The 22114-nt window shown below is 39.0% G+C and overlaps 1 protein-coding gene across 2 annotated transcripts in view; it reads right to left on the reverse strand.

Moving 5' to 3' along the window:
• Positions 1-1802: 1802 nt before the first annotated feature.
• The window catches only part of SLC12A7 (solute carrier family 12 member 7), a 74684-nt gene continuing 54372 nt past the window's right edge, over positions 1803-22114 (reverse strand). For both annotated transcript variants that reach the window (XM_068931343.1, XM_068931344.1), the window contains exons 17-24: positions 20832-21000; positions 17150-17345; positions 15696-15865; positions 15435-15566; positions 13073-13180; positions 6274-6455; positions 2869-3002; positions 1803-2366 (exon numbers count right to left, since the gene is read on the reverse strand). In XM_068931343.1, the coding sequence (XP_068787444.1) occupies positions 2275-2366; positions 2869-3002; positions 6274-6455; positions 13073-13180; positions 15435-15566; positions 15696-15865; positions 17150-17345; positions 20832-21000 (1183 nt within the window). In that variant the 3' untranslated portion in view covers positions 1803-2274. The remainder of the gene's footprint in view (positions 2367-2868; positions 3003-6273; positions 6456-13072; positions 13181-15434; positions 15567-15695; positions 15866-17149; positions 17346-20831; positions 21001-22114) is intronic.

The raw sequence follows: 22114 nt of genomic DNA on the forward strand, positions 1-22114 counted from the left end.
CTACCCCACATGTTCACAGGCTGCCCAGTGATGGCTGGTGGGATGAGCCACCCCATCCACTTACCTGGGAGTGTGTCAGACCAGGAAGTCCCTTCCAATCATGTAAACAGGAGCTCCTAATTTTTGTCAGTCTTCATGTTATGGCAGAGAGCTGCCATTCTGCAAAATGTCCAGGCCTGCATCTTTTCACACTGCTCTGTGACTGGCTTTGACACCATTGTGCCTCACATGCAGCCCTGTGATTAGCTGACAGGACCAGCTGCCCCTTCCTGTCCAGCCCAGAAGGGTGGGAGAGCAGGAAGACACCTCCCATGAGACACATGGGCTACCACTTTGTTTCACAACTGCCATTTTACAGTGAGAAGCCACCTTTTTAGGCAACTTAATTAGCCATGTGTTTGCATGCTACACCCAAGGCCCCAGGGAGCATGTGAAAGCCCAGTTCCCCTGCCTCCCCAAACATAACAGAGGAAGAAGAGAGGGTGGCAGTACAACCCCTGGCTCCCATGGAGCATATGTGGCTGCTGCTCTGACCTAGCACTGCTCCCTGCAACAGGGGCCTCAAGCCACTTGGCACCCCAAAAGGGCAATGCAGGCATGCCTAGGGCCTCTTGCAGAAGCTGGAGCAGTGGAAGATGGTCTTCCAGCCCACGAGTGATGTGCACTTGTTGAGGAACTGCATTGCTAAGCAAAGGAGCTGCAGGCAGAGATCAGCAGACTACACAGCATCAAGGAAGACAGACAGTGACTGGATCTTCTCCAAGACCCTGTGCCTGTTTGGTTGGGAAATTGAGACTCCTATGATGTCCAAGACTCAGATCTTGTGACTCCAGGCACCAGGAGGAAGGCTCCTGCTCCACGTGAACATTTCAGTGCCCTCATAGCAAACAAGGGTGTGAGAGCTCTGTCAAATGCAACATGAGCCACCTGAACCTGAGCCATGCAGCAGCACCAGGAGAAAGCAGGCAGTAAGAATAGCGGGCAACTCCCTGCTGAGGTGGATGACAGTACCCATCCAACCCACCTAAGCTGTTGTACGAGGTTTGCTGGGTGCATGTGTTCAGGACACTGGAGAGTGGCATGGATTTAGGGCAGTTACAACTTTTTAAAGGAAGTTTTTTTTCTTTTTTTCTTTCTTTCTCAGGAAAAAAGGTGATCATACTATCTGAAAACTCTGTTTATATAAGACAAAAATCCCAGACTTTTTAGAGTTGAACAATCTTCCAACAGCAAAACATTGTGTTAAATGTTTACAAAATCAAAAAATGGAGTGCCAGAACTATGTTTTCAGACAGAAGCTGGAAGCACACCCTGTCAGTAAAAGGGCATCACTGCTAGTTGATCCACAAGTTCAAATGAAAAACACTTGAAAGCTCGTTCATATCAGAAAAGCCAATTTTAACAACAGGACATACATATGACACTTCAAGACAAACGTTAAGTTAAAACGGACTGCACTTCATTTATCAACTTGCTCTTGTTTACCAACTGTTACAGCTGTATCTGCAACCAGGTGGAGTTCCTGCAAAGACTGCAGACTGCAGTCAGAGACTTCATCAAGCACTGGCCACCCTCAGGCTTCCCAGGGATTCCTGAGCAACATGCTGGAACTACAAGCAGCTCATAAGGAAAACCAGTCAATCTACCATTATATCACCTGGAGGTTAGAGGTACCTGACTTAAAGTACTTCAAACAGGCAGAGAAACATCATTTAAAACAAATGTGGCAAATCATGAGCTTTTATGGATTTTGCAAATGGAGAAGACTTTATGCACATAATTAAACACAAGTTTAGAGTGGCTGTACGTATTTCTGAATGAAATTTATTGAACCAGGACAAATCCCAACAGAAGCAACATAGCAGCATGCTTGTAAGGGTGGAAACAAGTTTCTCCTACAACTTTTCCCTTTTATTCTGGAGCAGAACAAAGATTAAGAAATACATAATACAAGTTGCTTACATTTGTTTAAAAATGTCATAGCATTACCATTTTTTGTATTTTACAAGTTTAACAAATGTTAGTGTGCTACATATAAATATCCTGATCCCTCCAGCATTTATTGATTAATTACAGAAATATTTTCTACATAGATCTATCTTTCTAAAAATATAATTTAAATATAACTTTCAATAGAAAAAACAAAACATGTCATCAGAAGATTCCGGTTGCAGGTCATTTTCAACGTACTGGAACTCTTAGTGAAGCTGCTCAAATTATGGCAAATAACTTTGCACATTCAGTTAAAAAACTGAAAAGAAAAGAACACACAGGTTAAGAATAAATGGTGATCACTTCACGTCCACTGCCTCGGACAAGGAGAACTCTGTCCAGACCCTCTGTCAGAACTTCCAAAAACTCCATGTCTGTAGTACATTAAGTCAAGGGATCACAGAAAAAAAAAACACGCAAAATAGCCGCTAATCACTCAAAAAGCCCAACATAAAATGAAAGAGCAAGTTTAAAATTTCATAAAGGAATTTTCCTGTCCCCTTTCATATATACAGCACAGAACCATCCCATTATGCAATCTACCTGCTTGCTCAGACAGAAATGAGGACTAATTTCCCTGTAGAAATCCCCCAAATATCTTGTTCCTGCCCTACTCACCTACAGAAAAGCAAAGGTAGAGATTCATTTAAAGAAGTAATAAAAGAAAGCAGAGTTCCAAACTGAAGATTATCTGGCATCAATTGAATTAGAACTCTATCACTAGCAAACACTTCTGAAAACCATTATTTTCCCCAAAACAAAGCCGTACTTACTAATATAACCCTACCAATGATTATCCAGACAAGTATACAATGGCACAATCACAAAACCAAATTGCCAGTTTCAAGAAATATGGAGCAATATAGTAGAGGATACAGTTTTCATCCCCTTTCCTGTTTTTAGGAGGTCCAGGCATATTCAGGAGAACTAGCTGGGCATGCTGCGATTTATTAAGCACGACTCCATTGAGCTTCACAGCGGTGTGCATTCTTCTCACGTTTGACTGATTCCTAGTACACAAACATTAAGTATTAGCACAATATTTACATGCAACTGAATGCATAAATTTAACCTATATGTATGTACAATATGCTATTTTCATATATACCAATAACTGTAGATATTCAAAATAAATTTACGAGAAAATGAGATGCCTAGGGATAAGAGATCGCAAGTATGTTCCTCTCTGAAAAGATTTAATGCTGAAATTCAAGCAATTCTAAGTGGTTTGCCAAAATGGACAATTCTCCCATTTGTTAGTCGCATTTTTTTTCCCGTAAAGGACAAACTGTTGATTTCAACAGAAATGAATTTTAGTTAGAAATGCTGAGAATCCAGTTTAACAGCATTTGTGTAGTTCAGTAACTTTCATATAAGAAATCCTTGATAGCATAGGAGCTACAGAAATAGAGTGGAAAGGATCTTGTACCCCTTTGGGAACGCTGAAGGATAATCCCAAACCTGGTATAGGAAATGCAAAAACAGCATAGAGTTTACCAAAAAAATGGTTAGTTTCCCAGCACGTCAGAGGAAGGCAGTAAGCACTGCTGAACTGAAGCAGAGCCTTCCCCTTGCGTTATTACTGCCAGCTAAGGGTTTCATTGTTGTGCCCACAAACACCACTTGGTTGTAAATTCGTGTGAGACACAGAAATCGCTAGAACTTCATGCATTTCACGCGTTTCTTCTTTAATGCTACCTTGGAGGATTTAAGCTGCTCTTCAGAAGGAGGAGAACAAACATGGAAAACTCTACCCTCCCCCTTCCCTGCCCTCAAAGCCCAGTTTGCTTCTGAGGAAGTTATGCCGCCAGCTCTGTTACAACACTGGCCAAAACGGGAAGCGAGTGCCACATGCAGCGCAAAGGAAATAGCCAGACTCTGCCTAAGCCTCTTTATCACGGAGAGGCCCCTGAGCAAACAAAGGCAGGCGCTTTACAAGCAAAACCAGGCATTTCAGTCCAAAAGACCAGACATGAAATGTTGAGATCTAAAGCAAGAAAGGGAACCTTCAGAAAGGCCCGCCGAGAGCCCAGCTCGGGAACAGAAGTAGCTATGTTGACGTAAGACGTTTGTACCACCCTACTTCGCCTATGCAATTTTCTAATACTGTTGTTTTAACTAGCAATCTTGTAGCAAAAGCACAACGGCTCTGCGCTGGTGGGCTCACGTACTGCTCCGTGGCAGACGGAGGACTGGCAGGCTGGAAGCAGCAGTATGTCGGACATCCTCTGAGGTGCCTGAACAGGTCTAGCATCTCTTGCATTTCACTAACACCAATCCAGAGTACAGCCCATGCTCCCCCCACAGCTGTCTCAGGTCAAGAAAACAAGATAAATTAATGAGATCTCTTTTCCCAAAACAGAAATACCTGGGAGAACTAAAGTTGTGAAAGGAAACTATACAACAACAGGAGCAGTCAAGTTCCACCCCAAGAACAAAGAGATAATGTTCCCTTTTTGTATGCTAATAGTATAGCCAGCATCTACCTAAAGTTGTGTCAGTTCTACACTGGGCTGGGTTCAGAGGAATGAGGCAAAACTGGTATTTGATTAAATGTGCAAGTTTCCTTTGTGGGGGGAAAAAAACACAACCAAACAAAATCCCTATTGTCCAAGTATATCGCAATGGGGGGGGGGTGTATATCACAATGGGGGGTATTTTTCCAGAACAAGTATATTCACTATCTTATGTGGGTATTTAGAAATCTAAAAATTTATCTGATGCAGAAGAGCACTATCAATTTTGCATTCTTATAGAAGCTAAAATACACATTCTGTGATTTCCTTTGAAGGGAAAGTTGATAAACATTTAGAAGAAAACATTAACAGATGGTGATAGAAAAAAATTTGCTAGTGATACATGCCAGATCACAGTACATAAAACAAGGTACAAAACAACACACAAATCATGATTTAGGAAACATGCAAACAATGTATAACACCACAACAACTAGGGAACACAACCTAAATCGCTTAAATGAAAATGAAATATAGACTTACAGATTTCCCCATTCTCTACATGGAAGAGAAGCAAACATGTATGAAGAGATTTTTATGCTATCAGGCACATTCTTAATTCAACAATATTAATACATTGTACAGACATACCATATCTGAACTGTAATTTCCACATCCTATTCATTTATCATAGTTTAAATATTATATCCGAAATAAGTCTACACCTTGCACAATTCTAAAGTGGTGATAGGAAATATTTCCAAGACAACACAATGCAGCCCAGAACAAGATAAAGCTGTGCTCTAGCAGGGTGATCAAGATGAGGCTTAGAGTTTGCAGAAGAAAATCTTTTTTACAAAGTGCCTAGAGCAAATCCACCCCCAGAAAAACACAACCACACACCATCTAACTCTAAGTGTACTTTCTTAAAAAAAAAAAAAAAAATCTTACATCTGCTATCTGCAAGTCCTACCTGTTTTAAGATACCTATGGTTTTGATAATAAATCTTTGCTGCCATCCACAGTTTCGCTTTGGGCACGTGCAAAAAAAAAATAGATTCAGCCATGCTTTGAACTCCATTCTTCCCAGATTCAGAAGAGATGTACGTGTGCGTGTGCATCACTAAGGCACACAGGGAAGCAAAGAAGCTGATGTCCTTCCATTGTTACATTAGGCTTGACACAGGCAGCAGCTGCCTTCCAGTAAAATAGCGGTGGTGTCTTATTGCCTTCTCCCAATTGCTCCATGGCTAAGACACTCCCAACACATGGGAGGATAGAAGAGAAATGGAGCATGGACAGCGATGCTGAGTACCAGCACACAAAAGTTGATGAAGCTGGAGCCGGGAAGACCTGGGACTGACACATTTGTGTTTTACCTCAAGCCCTCTTAACGCATGTTTCTCATAACCAAGTCTCAGGCACAACTTGAATGAACGAAGGAACAGTTAAGGACTTAATTTGAGACATACTGGAACGCAGTACTCTTCCCTACTCCCCTGCCTCTGCATAGCTCAGTTCTGTAGTACAGGCTATGCCAGAAGCGCCATGCTAATTGGCAAACTATTGAGTTCAGAGTAATCGAACACACACGGCATACACACAACTCTGGCCATACGAATACGGTCCTGCTCAGAAGTATATTCAGTGGCTCTTATCCACTAAGTGACTTAAGGATGGTGCTGGTGTTGTAAGCCCTTACAAGGAGAGCATTTGGAGTGAAGTACACAGAACGATCATGTTTCTACTCTGCTTTAAATAACCAGAAGCCCATGGAAAAACCCACAACCAAATAAGAATTCCCAACAACCACATGGGTACTTACGGCTTCATGTTGAAAATATCTTTATAACCAGACAAATTTGTTTCTTTGTTTTTATGCTTTTCAGCTACGAGCTTTTCTTTAGTCCAAGTCATTTGCACCTTTTCTGGCGCAGCAGCGGCCACACTTGCTTTGACAGCTGGAGCTGAGTGGGACGCAGTGTTTCTGTCATGGATTAACTGAGCCTGGCCAAAGGGGAGAGGAAAAAAGAACCCAAGATTCAGCCAAAGAGAGCATATGTAGATCAGAGATTATAGTCTTGAAATGCAATTTCACCATATTGACACAAAAAGAAAACACAGGGAAAGACACCTTATTTTGTGAACAAATAGAGTGTTTTGTCTACAGCATGACATAAAACTGTTTTTGTGTATATATATATATATGTATGTATATATATGTAGTTATTAGCTTGTATTTGCAGGATTAGATCTAGAACAGGACATTATTTTCATAACAAAACTAAAGTGAAGTTGAATCTGACCTGAGGTGAGATTTTATTAACACCAGGAGCTTATGACAATAAACAAATTTAAAACCACTGCTCATATTTTCCCTCAAGAGTTTCCATCAGTTTTATTGCTTATAATCTTCTGACACTGTTGTAAACACAATCACCGGAAAATTTAATGTACCACCATCAGGACTTGCTCTGTGGGGTCGCTCTCTGGCTCGCTCGCTCCCTCTGGAACAGAGTGTTTCTCCATCCAAACACAGACTGCATAACAAAAGTCACTCGCAGCCTCACCATGAAGCAGCTTTCCTTTCCTCTCCTCCCTTTTAATAGCAAAAATTCAATAAACCACACTTAAGAAAACATTATTGTGCTCAGATGCATAAACACTTCTGTGTTCTCCACTCCCCTTGTTCCTCTTGAGGAAAGAGGAACAGAAGGAATACTTTGCATTCATTTTATGTTTTACTTTCCCTCTTAATAGTATATAGGCTTTTTATTTTCCAACAAAACCAAAACAAACACAACACTTTAGAGTCCTTTAACTGTAAGTGAATTGGTATTCATGTGGGGTTTTTGAAACCTTTAGCATGTAGTTACAAAGTCTCTTCACAAAGATTTGTTAAATCATGGAATTAATTGGTGTCCTGAGTCCATATGGGAACTTACTCCTATGGATATGTTCATGAGGGTCATGTCCCTCCAATATATATGATGACTCAGAAGAATGGATTCATCCAGTCACAGACAAAAGCATGGACATAACTGAAGCGGATGAGAAAACTGCTTTCCAGTTCTAAGCATTAGTGCATTCCCCAGTCGTTATAGTAATTGTGGCTATTTTTAACTACCTGAGGGCTTCTGTATATTTTTTTTTAAGTTTCATAGATAGCTATCTGTGATGGTCTTAATACCACCCCAAAAAATTTAAGTCAGTCTTTTAAACAGAAGATCAGTTCAGTTTTTCCCCCCCAGTTACCTACACACTTTCTCCTATTACCAGTGAATACAAGGACCCACTTGCTAGGCACTTTTATATTTTTGTCTGTTACACATGATAATTCATCAAGATTATGAATCAGAAATTTCTACGAATACAGTAGCCATCATGAGAATGAGAAAAAGTTAACACACACAGCAGGTACTACACACACTAAACAGCAATAGCCAATGAACTAAAACTTCAAAGTAGCAACTACAAGGCGAATTCAGTATAACTGCGCTTTAGAGAAGAAAGTTTTCTGTTTTTAAAAGACAAGGCCAAAAGAAATTCTGGACCTATAGCACATGCTTAAACAATGCAAAAACCAACAAAAGCATGTTTGTTAGTGCTATTGTGATAGCCACCTAGTTACATGGAAAACACCACATTCTTCTCATACTTCCTAAAGGAAGGGAAATACAGAGGAATACAGCATTTCTACAAACTAGATACACATCTTTAGAGACTAGCAACACTTGAAGTGCACACTAAAGGTACTGATTACATCTGTCCATTTCCTAACGCGCTGTGCAGAAAAGTGACATGTATGGGGTAATAATGGCTTTTTGATAAGCATCGAAATCTTGTCTCCTCTAGTTTAATAGGTCTTAACATATCTGAGCAGTCTGAGACGCTTCAGCACAGAAACTCTAAGGAGGGCAGTGTTCTGTGGAAGCATGAAATACGCTTACTAACCAAACACCTACTATCAAAACATTTTAAGAAATGGAAGGAGAAGCATCTTTGCTTCTAACTCTTTAGAAAATAGGCTCTCTTGGAGAACCTGAATCTTTCTTTTATGGAAATACTGGGTCTGAGAGAAAATAGGGTGCAATTCACGCTACAGAAACTTCATCTAGGACAAAAAAATTAGAGTGAGATAATGAATTTAGGGAATACTAAAATTAAAAATTAAGGACTGTTTCATAGCAATGACAAATCAGGTTATTAATTCATAGCTCAGTTTTCAATAGTGGCACTTCAAGTATTACAATGAAAAATAAATATCCAGCCAGTACTATGTCCAACTACCTCCTCCTCTGCATAGTCATTAGGCAGCAGTGCCTGTATATCCTGGCCAATGGACTGTGGACTAGAGTAGCTTTTTCTTCTGATTGAGCCTCGAGACTCATCAGTGATGCTCTGAATCTGGGATAAAAAGGTTACCAATGACAAAAAACAGTCTACAGAAAAAAAAGCAGATAATTGTGTTATTCAAAATAACAATTGTCTGCATTTAAATGGATGAGAAGTGGTAATAAGGGTTCTTATAAGTCTAGTTTCTTTTCACACAGATGCCATTTATTCATATATACAAAGCCCCAGTGCATTGACGTATTTCTTAAAAATGTGAGCTTTGGGCTTCTAATTAAAACAGAAACAGGTCAATTACTTAAGTGGAAAAGAATCTTGTTTCAGTTATGTTACATATATGTAAAATTCAAATTCCAAATTCCACCAGAAGTTAATAATCTGTTTTACTGAATTCAGCGAAAGAATTTACACATGATGCAAGACTCCTCTAGGATTTTTCTTTTCTTCCAATTCCCCTGAACAGTCAGTAACTGAGACAACCCCAGGAGCTTAAGTCAGAGATAGGCATTTTACCAGAAGAGGCAAAGCTGGATGCTGAGCTCTGCTGGTGTTTTCTTATTGTCTTAAACACAAGGATTTAAAGATAGCTTGACTGATCCTCCCTTTCTTCTTCTGATGAATGGAAACCAACATGCTACAGCATCCTTGGAGGGCTACACGTACTAGACATTGCTTTCTTGGCCTCCAGAAGTGGTGAAACTAAATAGACTTGAGAGACAGTTTTCTCTTCCTCCATTTATGATGTTTTTAGAATTTCCATTTGCATTTAAGCAGAAAAAAGTCAAGGGTCCTCTGCTGCTTTCACTCAATTCTCGCCACATTTGAGTCACTGAGTTCATATTAAGACTTTCATCTCACAAGATGCTTTGTCTAGCAGATTCTCTATAGGTAACAGGGACCGACACTTACATAAACCAATCTGAAGAATCAACTCCAAGTTCTGAAGTATCTTATCTCCATTATCTCCATTACTAGTCATTAGTTTGTGAAATTATTAGTACTGGAAATACAGTAGTGAATAATTAAATATCATCTGCAATCACTGGACATTTAATATAGAAAGTTACTGCAATCAAACAAGCAGCCAAAGGCCTAAGACAAGACTTTAGGCCAAAGACTTAAGAATCGTTTCCAGTTAAGTGTATATCTTGACTATATACTGACGAACTGAAGGAAGGTCTAAGGAAATATTAGAGCAGTAAATAATCCCTTCTGAATACATCTCTAGAAGAGAAGGTAATTAAATTATCTATTTGAAACACTGACTTTTTTTTTTACTCAAAAACTTCTACAAACTGATTTTATTTTCTTCTACTGTATATGACAATTATGTTACTGAAACCATTCTGCAAGGATCCTACCATGTGCTGTAGGTGCAATACAGAGAAACAAATAGAAATCAAATGTGACAAAAATGACCATCCTTCCCTTGTCATCCCCTACTTAATATTAAAAGGAAAAAAGTTACAGATTAGTAAAGTCATCAGAAGTTTTGACTTCCCAGCCAGAAAGCAGACTCCTGGTTTTCCAAACCCCACTGCTCAGTCTGCATCTCTCCAGTGCAGATGCTGATACTCTGCGAGTCTTCTCTGCTCTCCACCTACACGCACCCACCGTTCTGTCAATGTTACCTGGCAGAAGCAATCTACACAACAGTGCTTTGTGTTGAGCAGCTGGACACAAAGCAGCAGCAGGAAGAACAACTGCCTTCCCATTGCTCCAACGATATCACTGCCTGGCTCAATAGTTATTAGTCAGGACTAACCAGAGAAGGAAGCCAACAGCCACCAAGTAGTGCAGCAGAGAAGTGAATCAGGTTCTATAGTTTCATCTTTGCAGTGCTATTGTCAAAGTCAAGTAAATGAATGATACATGCACCTAAGCCTGCAGACATTCTGCTTTGCGGGCATATGTTCTATTTACACTCGAGTAGAGGCAAATCAACCAACTTCCTCAAAAGAGGGGACAAAAAAAAATCCTCAGTCCCCTGTGCCCTAATTCCATAAGAAAACTCAACTGTCACATAGGCAAGATCAAACAGTTTCCGGAAAGTACCAGAAGAGTTCAGGGAAGGGCATGCAGGTGCTGAGGACCCCTCAAGGACAGGGGAATGTCTATGAGGGGGACAGCAAGAGAATGCTGCTCAAAGAAAAATCTCATCTTCATGAAGGTTTGAACTTGGTTTGAAGAGGGACAAGCACGTAAGTGAGATTAAAACACTAGTCTTGTAAAAAGGAAGCAACAAAGTTGAAACCACCACTGAAGAGAAGTCAGAAGTTGGAACATGAGGGTCATCTTCAAGTGTTTGGAGACAGGTTTGGAGACATAGATATCAAGAGAATGAAAACAAAAGCATAACAGTTCACACTGGTGATACTAAGGAGAATAAAGTTTCAGATGTTATCATAGAACTGGAGGGGTTCTAGGCTGGCACAGCTCTTAAGAAAGGATGAGGAGATTAGAAATGCGTGGCACACCAGGTCTACATACTCAAATTCCAAATTCAGGAGGAAGTGAGAGGCATAACTAGCCAAAGTTTTATGAGGAAAGCCGTGAAGAACAAGGGAAATTAAAATAACTTAGTCAGAGGGAACAGGTAGATATGGCTTTTTGTTTGGACAGAAGAAGGTACAACAAATAAGATTCTCTTATCTCAGGGCAAATTAAGTACTAGATGTTATTGCAATTATCAAGGACTTCATTTTACACCTTGACATAAATTCAGTGGTGTTTTGCACATCTTGGATTTCATCCTGCCTGATCTGAAGGAACAAGTCAAAGCTGTAATAGTGATGGTTATACTCAGAAAAAAAGTGATTAATAGTAAGAACTATGATTCCAAAGAAAGGAATGGGAGCTTCCAAACACTTTGAAGACTGTGCAAGCCAACTCAGAGCCAAGAAATAAATTCCAGTGGAGAACAACAAATTCTATTCCTGTGAACTACAGAACCTTATAGAGTCCTTTGGCTACTTACGATTCATGAGGCAATTATGCCCTCTATACCAATTAAAAAAAAAAAAAACCCACACACCACACACACACAGTAGAGCAACTAATTACCTAACTCCACTGGTGGAAAACTGCTAGTGTATTCAAAAAAATTTAGGAGAAGAATGAAGACAACTAAGAACAATTAAGTAAGCGAAAACAGGAAAAGTTGGCTCTTAGTGAAGAAATCATGGATGCTAAGATCAAAAGAAAACTACCTTGACACAGACAAGAAAGGAAGAAGGACATACAGCAAAGTCTGTTATAGCAATACTGGACATCTTTAGGAAGCTTTAAAAAACTCCTACAAAATGGAAAAGGGTAAGCAGGGATAAAAACAAAAGGGACTGCATAGGTACGTAGGATTAAACAAGAAAAAGGCTTAGGCATAAGATGAGTTACAACTATCAGTAGACAAAAGCAACAACAAGGAAAAGCCCTAAAACTATTTCATGAACGAACAGTTAAACACAGTATATCTCTCTTATTTAGCAGGAGACAGAAATCATTACAGATTAAAAAAAGCATTCAATACCTTTTGCATCACTACTCAGTAAGGATTTATTATAACTGGACAGTTAAAAGAATTAAACAAGGGGAGAAAAACATGCTGAAGAAGAAAAAAGGTTATATTAAAAAATACAAATATTCAGGAGAATGCAGCTGCATGAAGCTTATCACTGCAATCTGCAAAGTAATAGCTGAAGAAAACAGTCATACAATTAGCAATAATTTTTTTTTTTTTTTTTTAATTCACTGGAGACTAGTAGGGGTGGCAAACAGCAAACATAGCATCTCTATCTGGAAAAAGATGGGCTCACAGGATTATAGACCAGTCAACCTGATTTTGGCACCAGAAACTACTAATCAATACACAAAACACTCAAAACAAAATAGCAGTAAGTCAGTGCAAGTTGAATGAGATCATACCGCAAAACAAAGCTAATTTATCAGGCCCAGCTGATAAATCATAAAACCTTAAGCTACCAATATGTGTCGAGTTTGGAAATGCTATGAATATTTTCCACACTGCTGCTCAAATCTTTTGTTAGCAAGTGCTTGTACTAATCTTAAAGTCAGGATAACTAAGCATGTGTCCCATAAACATAAGGAAAAATTCACATTGTTTTAATCTAGCAAGTGAAAAGTGACAGAGAAAGTAGCATAGAATGCTGTTCTAAAATATTTTTATTGACCAGTTAGAAATTTTTAGAAGCCATAGCCAAGAACTATTATTTTCTGATTTTTCACAGAATACCTTACCAGTGCGAAGTCCCTACCTCTCTTTCCCTTTCGTTCTTTGATAGCTGCATCTGTTTTAGCATCTGAGATCGCTGCTCCATCACAAGCGTCTTTTCATACGTGAATGCAGAAATATCATTTTCAAACTGCAAAAATGATTAGCATTAGAAACATTAGACAGGCAGTCTTAGTTAAAAGAACAACACTTAGTGTTCCCCATTCACTCCTGCATTCAGTCTGCATTAATTTATGGCATCACAGTGATCCCAAGTCTATATTTAACTGATCATTTCAGTCTTCAATCTTTTTAAGTCTTCATCTTCAAACAGCAGTCTGCTACTATGAACTGTGCTACTATACCAAAACTGATGCGATATCAGCTGAACTCGAGGTACTTAGGGTAGACTTTTTTTTGTTCTGTTCCAAACCAGATACAGAAGTGGGAAAGGGACAAAGACTTTCCTTTAAACTGTCTGCGTTGCTGACTCCTGCGCATGTGTGTGCTTTTGTCTTTAAAAACAGTTTGGAGTCACAAAATAACACTGTCCTTTCACCAATAGGAAAGGTTCAACAATAAAAGCATTTATGAGGAAATTCCTACTTATATTCTCACCTGAACAGCAAAAGCTAAAATACAGTGGTAGCCACCTATAGCAAAGTCACCTGTGTTATCAGTGTTGCTTAATTTCTCTATCTTTTGGAAGATCCACAGGGTTAAATATGCTTCGCATAAACATCAGCTGTGCTTCCTAAACTACTTCTGCCTTAAAAGCCAGTCTGGACTTTTCTTGGAGTCACATCTTTTTTACTTGCACGTGCCATGGCTTTTAGTCATATATGTCCCATTCAAAATAAAAAAAGACTCCCCCACATCTCATACTCATGGAAACTGTAATTAGTTTTTTGTAAGTCATTTTTATCGGTTTAAGTGATTCTTCAGTCTTGCTTTATAGCCGATTAGCATGATAAATCTTTGAGAAGTCAAATGGCTCATAGGCTCCTCAAGTTCCTGGAAAGAACAAAACTTGGCTTCTTCATCCCACTCTGGAACAAGTGTCAAAGATGTCTGGTCTTACTTTGGGGTATCATGCTAGTCACCTTGTGAGAGCCAGAAAGGAAGTTTTTCCTTTGTTATCAAATAGGCCTGGATAGACTACCAGTTTATCCCTCTTTTCAGGGGTTCAGGTCAGTTTAAAAAAAAAAAAAAAGCTGTAAAATTCACTTTGTCACAATTTGGAAAGCGAGCGATGCATATACACATTCAATAAAGAGGATCTAGTTTCCAAATGAACTAGAGAAAAGGGAGAAACATGTCCAACAGGGGAAGACTGGAACTGAATGCCACGTTTTGTGAAATAAGGTGATTTCTCGTGTTTCCCTCACATCCCTTCAGTCTTTTCCAGAGAAAGACAAATGCAGTCCCAGAACAATGGGGTTAGGAGTACTGCCGACCTCCATTCCTGACGGAATAAATTCCAAGTGAATGAAATCATCTTGGATGAATTATCACTAAAGATTTCACTAATGTATTACATAATAAACTTGTGGCTTGACTATACAGTGTTACTAGCACTTGTCTTTCCTCATTTTTTTTTCCAGAAAAATTCATATGACATATAATCCTAAAAAAGTCTTAAGCAAGAACAAGTAAATAAAGTCTTCCAAACAGGAGAAAACTCTATACACGTAATTTTAAACTCATAAGGCTAGTCTTTTAATACGAACTGAAGGAAAAGCTGGGGAAGAATATTCACTCACTGTTTGCATGCAATCTTACAGGCTACTCCAAAGGATCTCTCTACACATTACACAACACATGCAGCCTTCCCAAGCTGCTGAATGGATAAATATAAGAAAGATACTGCAGAAGGCATCTTTCTGTATCCTTCTCTCTATCTGCGACAGCAGAATCTGTGGCTATGTTTTCCTGGTGACGTAGTTCATTCAGGAAAGAAAAACCTTGAGTTTTTAGCAAGCAGGCAGGCACTGAAATGAACAGCTCAACATTCTGCATCTAATAATCCCTGGCATCCAGCATGAGGAAGGGCTGGAACCAAACATGTCCCTCTCTCCAACTGCAGTTTGAACATCTCTCTAGATTAAGGAATTCTTATACCCACATGGGAATATCTCCGTGGACTAGTCCTCCATAGGGTTAATACCTGAATAGTGCTCAACACTACCCAACATACCATTAAACCTACTACCATGTACACTAGCATTGTGACACAGTTGAGATAACATTGCTCTTAAAACCTTTTCTTTTTCTTGGTGGGTACTCGGGAGACTGGATTTTTTTGAAACTAAAAGAAGTTAGCCCAAATACAAAACTGAAAAAGATTAAACTTGGGAAACTAGGCTGCAGTCTCAATTAGAATCCAAAAAAATGCAGTAACATACCATTTCAACAACTTCTACTTCAGCATTCAGTCGCAGGTGATACAAGAACATCTGTAGATCCTTCTTCATTTGAATGCTATTATCATCCATTTGAGCTACAGTGAAGATACGCATTTTACATTTTCTCCAAACCTATAAAAGAGATGATTTAAGAATTCATAACATGATTACTGTTCACCATACGTAATTCTTCCAACGTGAAAAGTAATTTGAACTATAGTGCAAGTAAATGAAATCCCAGCCATTTTCTGTTGTCCTTGCCTTGTGCTGTCGAAGAAGAAAAGGCAACAACATCAGCATGCCACCATCATGAACAATCCACCATACATCTATGTTTCCATCAGTAAAACGTTCTTGATTTGTTGGAAACAAGTCAATGTTTTTAGCAACCAACAGAGCTTGCTGAGCTGCTGTTGTTTCTCGTACAGTGTCTGCAACAGAAAACAAGACATTAGATGAAGAGCTTCTGGTTTTCATTCAGTTTGTTTGTTAAAAGAAATAATAAAAAGTTCAAAAACTCAAATCCTCCCAGATTCTGCCTTGATGAAAGAGGACATCTTGGGTTTAATGACCTGCTTGGGAGAACAAGAGAAGTTATGGCTAAAGAGAAAGATGCTTTTTAAACAAACAGGAACATAATAGGAAGCAGAGGGAAGCTAAAAACATTAAGGAAAATACTGTGGCCTGTTCAGATTAGGAATTGAAGACTGCTCCACAATGATGTAATCCCAGTGTTCAGGAGGGAAGAGAAAGAAAATGATGCACAGTAGACAGAACAGTCTTGTTCTGTATCTGTAAGGAAGACATGTGATATTTCAGTTGTGTATGAGAGTGGATGAAGTACTAGAGAAGTTCTTAACTAAACTATTAGGGATCAACACTTAGAAATCGCAGATTTAAATGGTTTACACGTACAATACATCTCTAAAAAGATCATCAGCTCATTAATACTTACTTGCAATAATCTTAGGATATTCAAAAGCTTGGAATAATGATAATTTCATTCCAATGCTTTTCAGAGAAAAATCAAGAGAAAGATAACCTCAGCAATTACCTGCTACCACATATGTTGGGGAAAAAAGTAGAGAAAAACCAATTAAGTATCATAACAAGCTACCAAAGATGATTTAGACTCTTCAAGATATTTGGGGGGAGGGAGTCCCCCCACATCAGGAATGGATGCCTTTCTGAAAGATATTTTAGTGCAACATCAGATTGCGCCCAGTACAAGGGAGAACAGAGTTAAACTACAACCGGTGCTACCAACATCACATTGTTTAGCTTGTAATAGCTGCAGTTGTTGTTGTTGGGTTTTTTTTTTTTTTTTAATAGAACATAACAAAAATATTTGGAAGCAAGACTAACAAAAACAGATGGTGGCTTAATTTTGTTTTCTGCAGGATGAGAGAATAGTTAAGAATAACCAAAGCAGCCCCAAACCAGGTCAAATTGCAGAACTGAAGTCCTCATAAGGAGTAGCCACCCATGCAGATACCTTGACAAGAAACACTCCAGATGTTAAGAGAGAGACCTGGTGGGTTACAGAGCCCATAAAAAAATCCTGGGCTGAAAAAAAATCCACTCCATGTGAAATCGAAGTGACATAAGCAGCACAGAAAAAAACACATCAAAAAATGGATATTTAGCATTCTTTATACAGCAAATACATTAGGTCAACAGTTGTTTTACAACCGTGTAAGTCAATATATACATACCAACAAAATTCTTCCAAGAGAAATGGTTTTCTGTCTGCTTCCATGACTGTGGCCATGCCATCAGGACTGTATTGTGCTTCATTCCTCCTAGACCAGCTGATTGAATCAAATGGGATATTCCATCTCTGAAACTTGGAGATACCACAATCTGGCAAAATCCTTTAGTCTTTTCTATTCCCATCAATGTTTTAACGTTCTATTGGAAAGGAAGATTACACATAGACAAATACAGTCAACACTGATAAGCATCACAGGGAACAGCAGCACTAAATACCAGTAAAACACTCAAAACAGTGAGCAAATGTCAATAAACCACTCTAATTCTAGAGGCATGGACATAATTCTTTGATAACTGTTAAAGAACACACATCCACACTGGATGTGTGGACCCATAGATCTGCACAGACTGCAGAGGTTTTTCATTACATCAGATACGCAGCCTTTTATTCCCAAAGAAGAATGAACAAGATATGAGTAAGATCACATTGACAAAGATGAATAAAGCAACACTGCTTCAGGGAAGGCAGAGCTAAAGTGTTGCTGACAGATAAAACATAATGTTTCAGGAAATATTGTCATTGCAAAGAACTGGTCCTACACTTTTCCCTCCCCTTCCAACTCCAAATAGGGGTGCCAAGGACTTTTGAAGTATTTGAGGCAAAAGCTCCTAAAACAATTTTGACATCAACAGGTTGATTCTCAGTTAACTCCCATCACATAGGAAAAAAAGATTTGCAGAGATGTTAATTAGAATCATTGGCTGAATAATAAGATGAATTTTCTAGCTTCACCTCCCCTCCAGTTTCAGCATGGGTCCCCTTCACTGAATACTGACAAACACAAAAGATACTTGGTTATGTCTTTGTTTTATTGCAGTAATTTAAAAGCACCATTGAAAAGGGGAAAGTATTAAAGGGAACACCAGTTTTGGCATTTCTGACTTTTTGATTGCATGACTTCAATGTCTCTCCCTCTGAATTTCTAATTAGTTTTTTTTATTTTTTAAAAGATAACTTTAGAATTTTGGTGCTTCCCCCTCACCTCAACACCATGCTGACCTCCCAACATGAATCATTGGAAAGGATGAGATTTTTAAAGTCAAACTATCCCTCAACTACAGAAAAAACAGTAGTAATTCATTCCTATTTTCTGAGCTGAATCAGCCTGTGAAGTGGACAGAATCACCAAGTTTGTTCACTGGCTTCATAGCTGTGTCAGAAAGGCAGAGGATATTGAGGACTGAAGCATGATCAATCCTGCTGTGCGTTTTGCCAGTTTCTGGAGGTGTAGCTCATTCCGCTCATGGTCTGCTGGGACAAGTTATCCCTAAACTAGTGGCATCTTGTGCCAGCTCTCCCCTTAGCAGCCCTCATAATTCATGGCTCCTCTTTTTACACCCAGATTCACACCTGCAAAAGCTCATAACTCTGCCTCACTGCACTAAAGGTCTCATCAGGTGGTTCTCCAGTTGCTGTCCCTTGTGCATATCTCCATCTCCATATCCCCAGAACAACCACAAGTCAGGCACGGGGACTGCTGCCAAACAAAGTGGGACAGTTCTTTGGTCTCGGCTCCTCCAGTGCCTGACAGCACAAAGACTCCCAGTAGAACAGGAGTGCAACTTCAAGAAAAGTCCTACCAAAAACCTGCAAGGGCAGATTGACTGGCAGTGGCTTGGTTCCACATCAAAAATTCTGTTCAGTGCAAGAACAAAAAACCAAGACAAAACACTTCACAGAATTTGATAGCAAACTGCTTGCATACTCAGAGTTAAGTATCCTCAAAGCCATACCAGCTGGCTAAATAGGCCTTTTTCTTTCTTTCTTTTTAAGAAAGAGATAAGAAGCCTTGATTTCCCACAGATCTTTCTGGAGAATTTCAGCTGGAAAACACCGTTTCTAAAACCAGCCAACCAGCCCTCCAGACAATCAGTCTTCTAAAACCCAGCTTGGTTTCTGTTTTAAAAACAATAGTTTCCTCGATCTTGATGCCAGGACAACTGACTTCCTGGAGAATGCAGGGATTAGCTCTCCCTTAAATCCATTCTTGTCCCATCTCTGAGCTGTGGTTGACTTCTAGTAGAGCCAGCTAGAGGTCACACATCAAACCCTCAGTGTAAACCATTTCTGATTAAACGGTTTTCTCCACTTTATTTCAGAGGCCTGATCATGTTCTTGGTTTTGTTTTCCAGCTACACAGGCTGTTGATACTAACAGCTCAGCAATGGTTATTTTCACACTATATTACCACGAGACTTTTTCCACTACGTTTTCAAGCTAACTGCTCTTCCGGAGCCTTTATCTCATGAAATTGGTTAGGCTGCCTAGCTTCACACTTAAGTTATCCTAACCACAATGAGGGACAAGACTGAATACTAAGAAAGAGGAAAACAATACAAGAGAACAGGAGGTAGAGAGCAGTTAGCTTTGGCAAGTCAAACGCTCATCTATTTTAGAGATGCCAGGTCTGAATAAGCCAGAGGAGTCTTCAGAGAATTTAAGCAGCCTTGAATCAAAGTAGTATGCACTTCAACTGATACTCAGTTCAATCTTGAGGATATTAACCACTTATGGAAGGTATAACTGCAATCAAAGCTTACTTTTAGAATAAAGTTATACTACTTTTCTACAGACAATAGAATTTTTTAAACAATACTCAATAACATAGAGGAAATATATTTTCTATGAAAGTTTCACCACCCTAAAGCTAGGAGTAGGAGACCTTGCAGGATAAGCAAGTTTAACTCTCTATACTAGAGTTGCCACTATACTGGAGTAAATGAAAAAGTACATAAGTCATTTAAGACTGAACAAAAAGGGAAACTTGTTTTACATTGAAAGCTCAAGTTACATTAATATCGGATCTTGGGAAGTTCATTCTACTAAGCTCAGTTTTTTCCACTGTGGGGGGGTAGATTTAAAATTCTGAGTTCAGACACTTTCAGGGGCTTCTCATAAGTGCACTATTATGCAATTCCAACCATGTTGCAAAGTCAAATACTGACAAGGTAACACAAAAACCACTCCCCCAAGTAAACATTTAAATTAAGTTCAGCTGTGTTTGTACATAGAGTTAGATGCTATCTTAAGTTACACGACAAGTTACTGTTTTCTACTTCATCCTACCCTCTCTGGGTATATAGGGGCAAGTTAGAAGGAGGAAAAAAATGAATTTGAGAATCTCAAGAAAAAGGATCCTTTTTATAGCTAAGGTAATAGATTAGGATTCAGGGAAAGACTGTTCCTAACCCTGGCTCCAGTGCACTTTTCTATGGCAATGCATAAAACAATATCAAGTATATATCCAGAGAATTAATTTGTGTCAAACATCTGGATTTGTTAAATTAATAAGTTTGTGTTCTTTATAAGGCAATTTGTTACAAAAAACTACTGCTCAGCCTTTTTGAGGACTAATGTGACTGTGAGCACAGGGCCCTCAATACTGAAAGTGTAAGAAGTATCTGCCTGTTTCATTCTACTGGAAAATTTCATAAAATTTTTTGCTGTAGCATACCAGCCTGGTTTTATAGATATAATTCTTGATTGTGTTTATAGACAAAATTTGTGTATTATTCTATGCTTCAAAGCAGTTAGCTCCATTTCAAAAGTATCAGGTATCCAGATTTAACTTTTAAATACTAAGGAAAATTACAGGTATTTCTAAGCGGTAAGCTTTTACATACCTCTTCAGCTTTCTGGGTTTCTGCACATTTATCCAAGTAGATTCCCTGAAGCACAGATCCCACAATAGTCAACCCTTTACCAGCCTTCAACTGCGAGGTGAAAGAAAGCAATCTAGGATGCTTCACCAACTGTTCAGAATCCAGATTTAACAAGACCAAAACTTGAGGTCTGCAAAAGAAAGAAACGTATATACATATACACACACAAAAGTAAGCATATATGTCTGTGTGTGTATATATATATGTAAGTGTGTATATATATATATATATATGTAAAAATAAAAGCAGGGAAACTGAACAATTGAAACAAATACAATAACACACACTGAATGCTTGATTCAATGGCAAACATTCATCTATCAAGCAAAGATCTAATTTGCAATAGCAACAATACTTAATGTACAGAATACATTCTTGAGCCATCATACCATAGTTTTGCAAAGCTACCTTACTAGAATGATTTTACTAACAAAATCTTGAACTGAAATAAAGGCTCTCAGGAGGCCATCTAGTACAACCTGCTGCTTGAAGCAGGATAAACACTCAGTTCAGATCAGGTGGTTTAGGGCTTTGCCCAACTGGATCACAAAAACCTCCAAGGACAGATTCCACAACCTCTGAGCAACCTCTCTCAATGCTTAATTGTCCTCATGACAATTTTTTTCCCCCCGTTATCACTATCTCATTCTCCCACCATACGCTACTATAAGGAGTATCCTCCTGTCTTCTCAGTACCTCCTTTTAGGCCCTGGAGGTTTATTGGCTGTCTTATAATTAGTTTTTACATTTCCCCTTAAGCCACCTCTTCTCAAAGCTGAAACGTCTGGCTCCCTCAGCCTCTCCCCACAGAGATGTCCCCAACCATCTTGGTGGTCCTCTGCTGAATTTGCTCTGGTTTATTAGTATCTTCCCTATACTGGGGTGCCAGATGTGTTCTAATGAGTATGAATAAAGAATTATTACTTCCTTCAGTATACGGCCTACAGTCCTGTTGATACAGGCCAGCATGCTGCAGCCTTTCCCACTGCCAGAGCACATGCTGGCTTATGTTTAGTTTAGTACACACCAAGAACCACAGGTTCTTTTCACCAGAGCTGCTCCCCAGCCTGCACAATGCAGTGGATTAGTCTGTCCCAGGTACTGGACTCTGCATTTGTCCTTCTATATCTCCATAAGGCTTGTATCGACCCAAGTGACAATGTACAATTTTTTTTTTTTTTTTAAATCCAAGTCACTTTGTGTTGCCTTTGAGAAAATATTCTAAAAAGTAAAAGCAGCACATT

The sequence above is a fragment of the Struthio camelus genome, chromosome 2, assembly GCF_040807025.1.
Source record: "Struthio camelus isolate bStrCam1 chromosome 2, bStrCam1.hap1, whole genome shotgun sequence".
Classification (NCBI taxonomy): domain Eukaryota; kingdom Metazoa; phylum Chordata; class Aves; order Struthioniformes; family Struthionidae; genus Struthio; species Struthio camelus.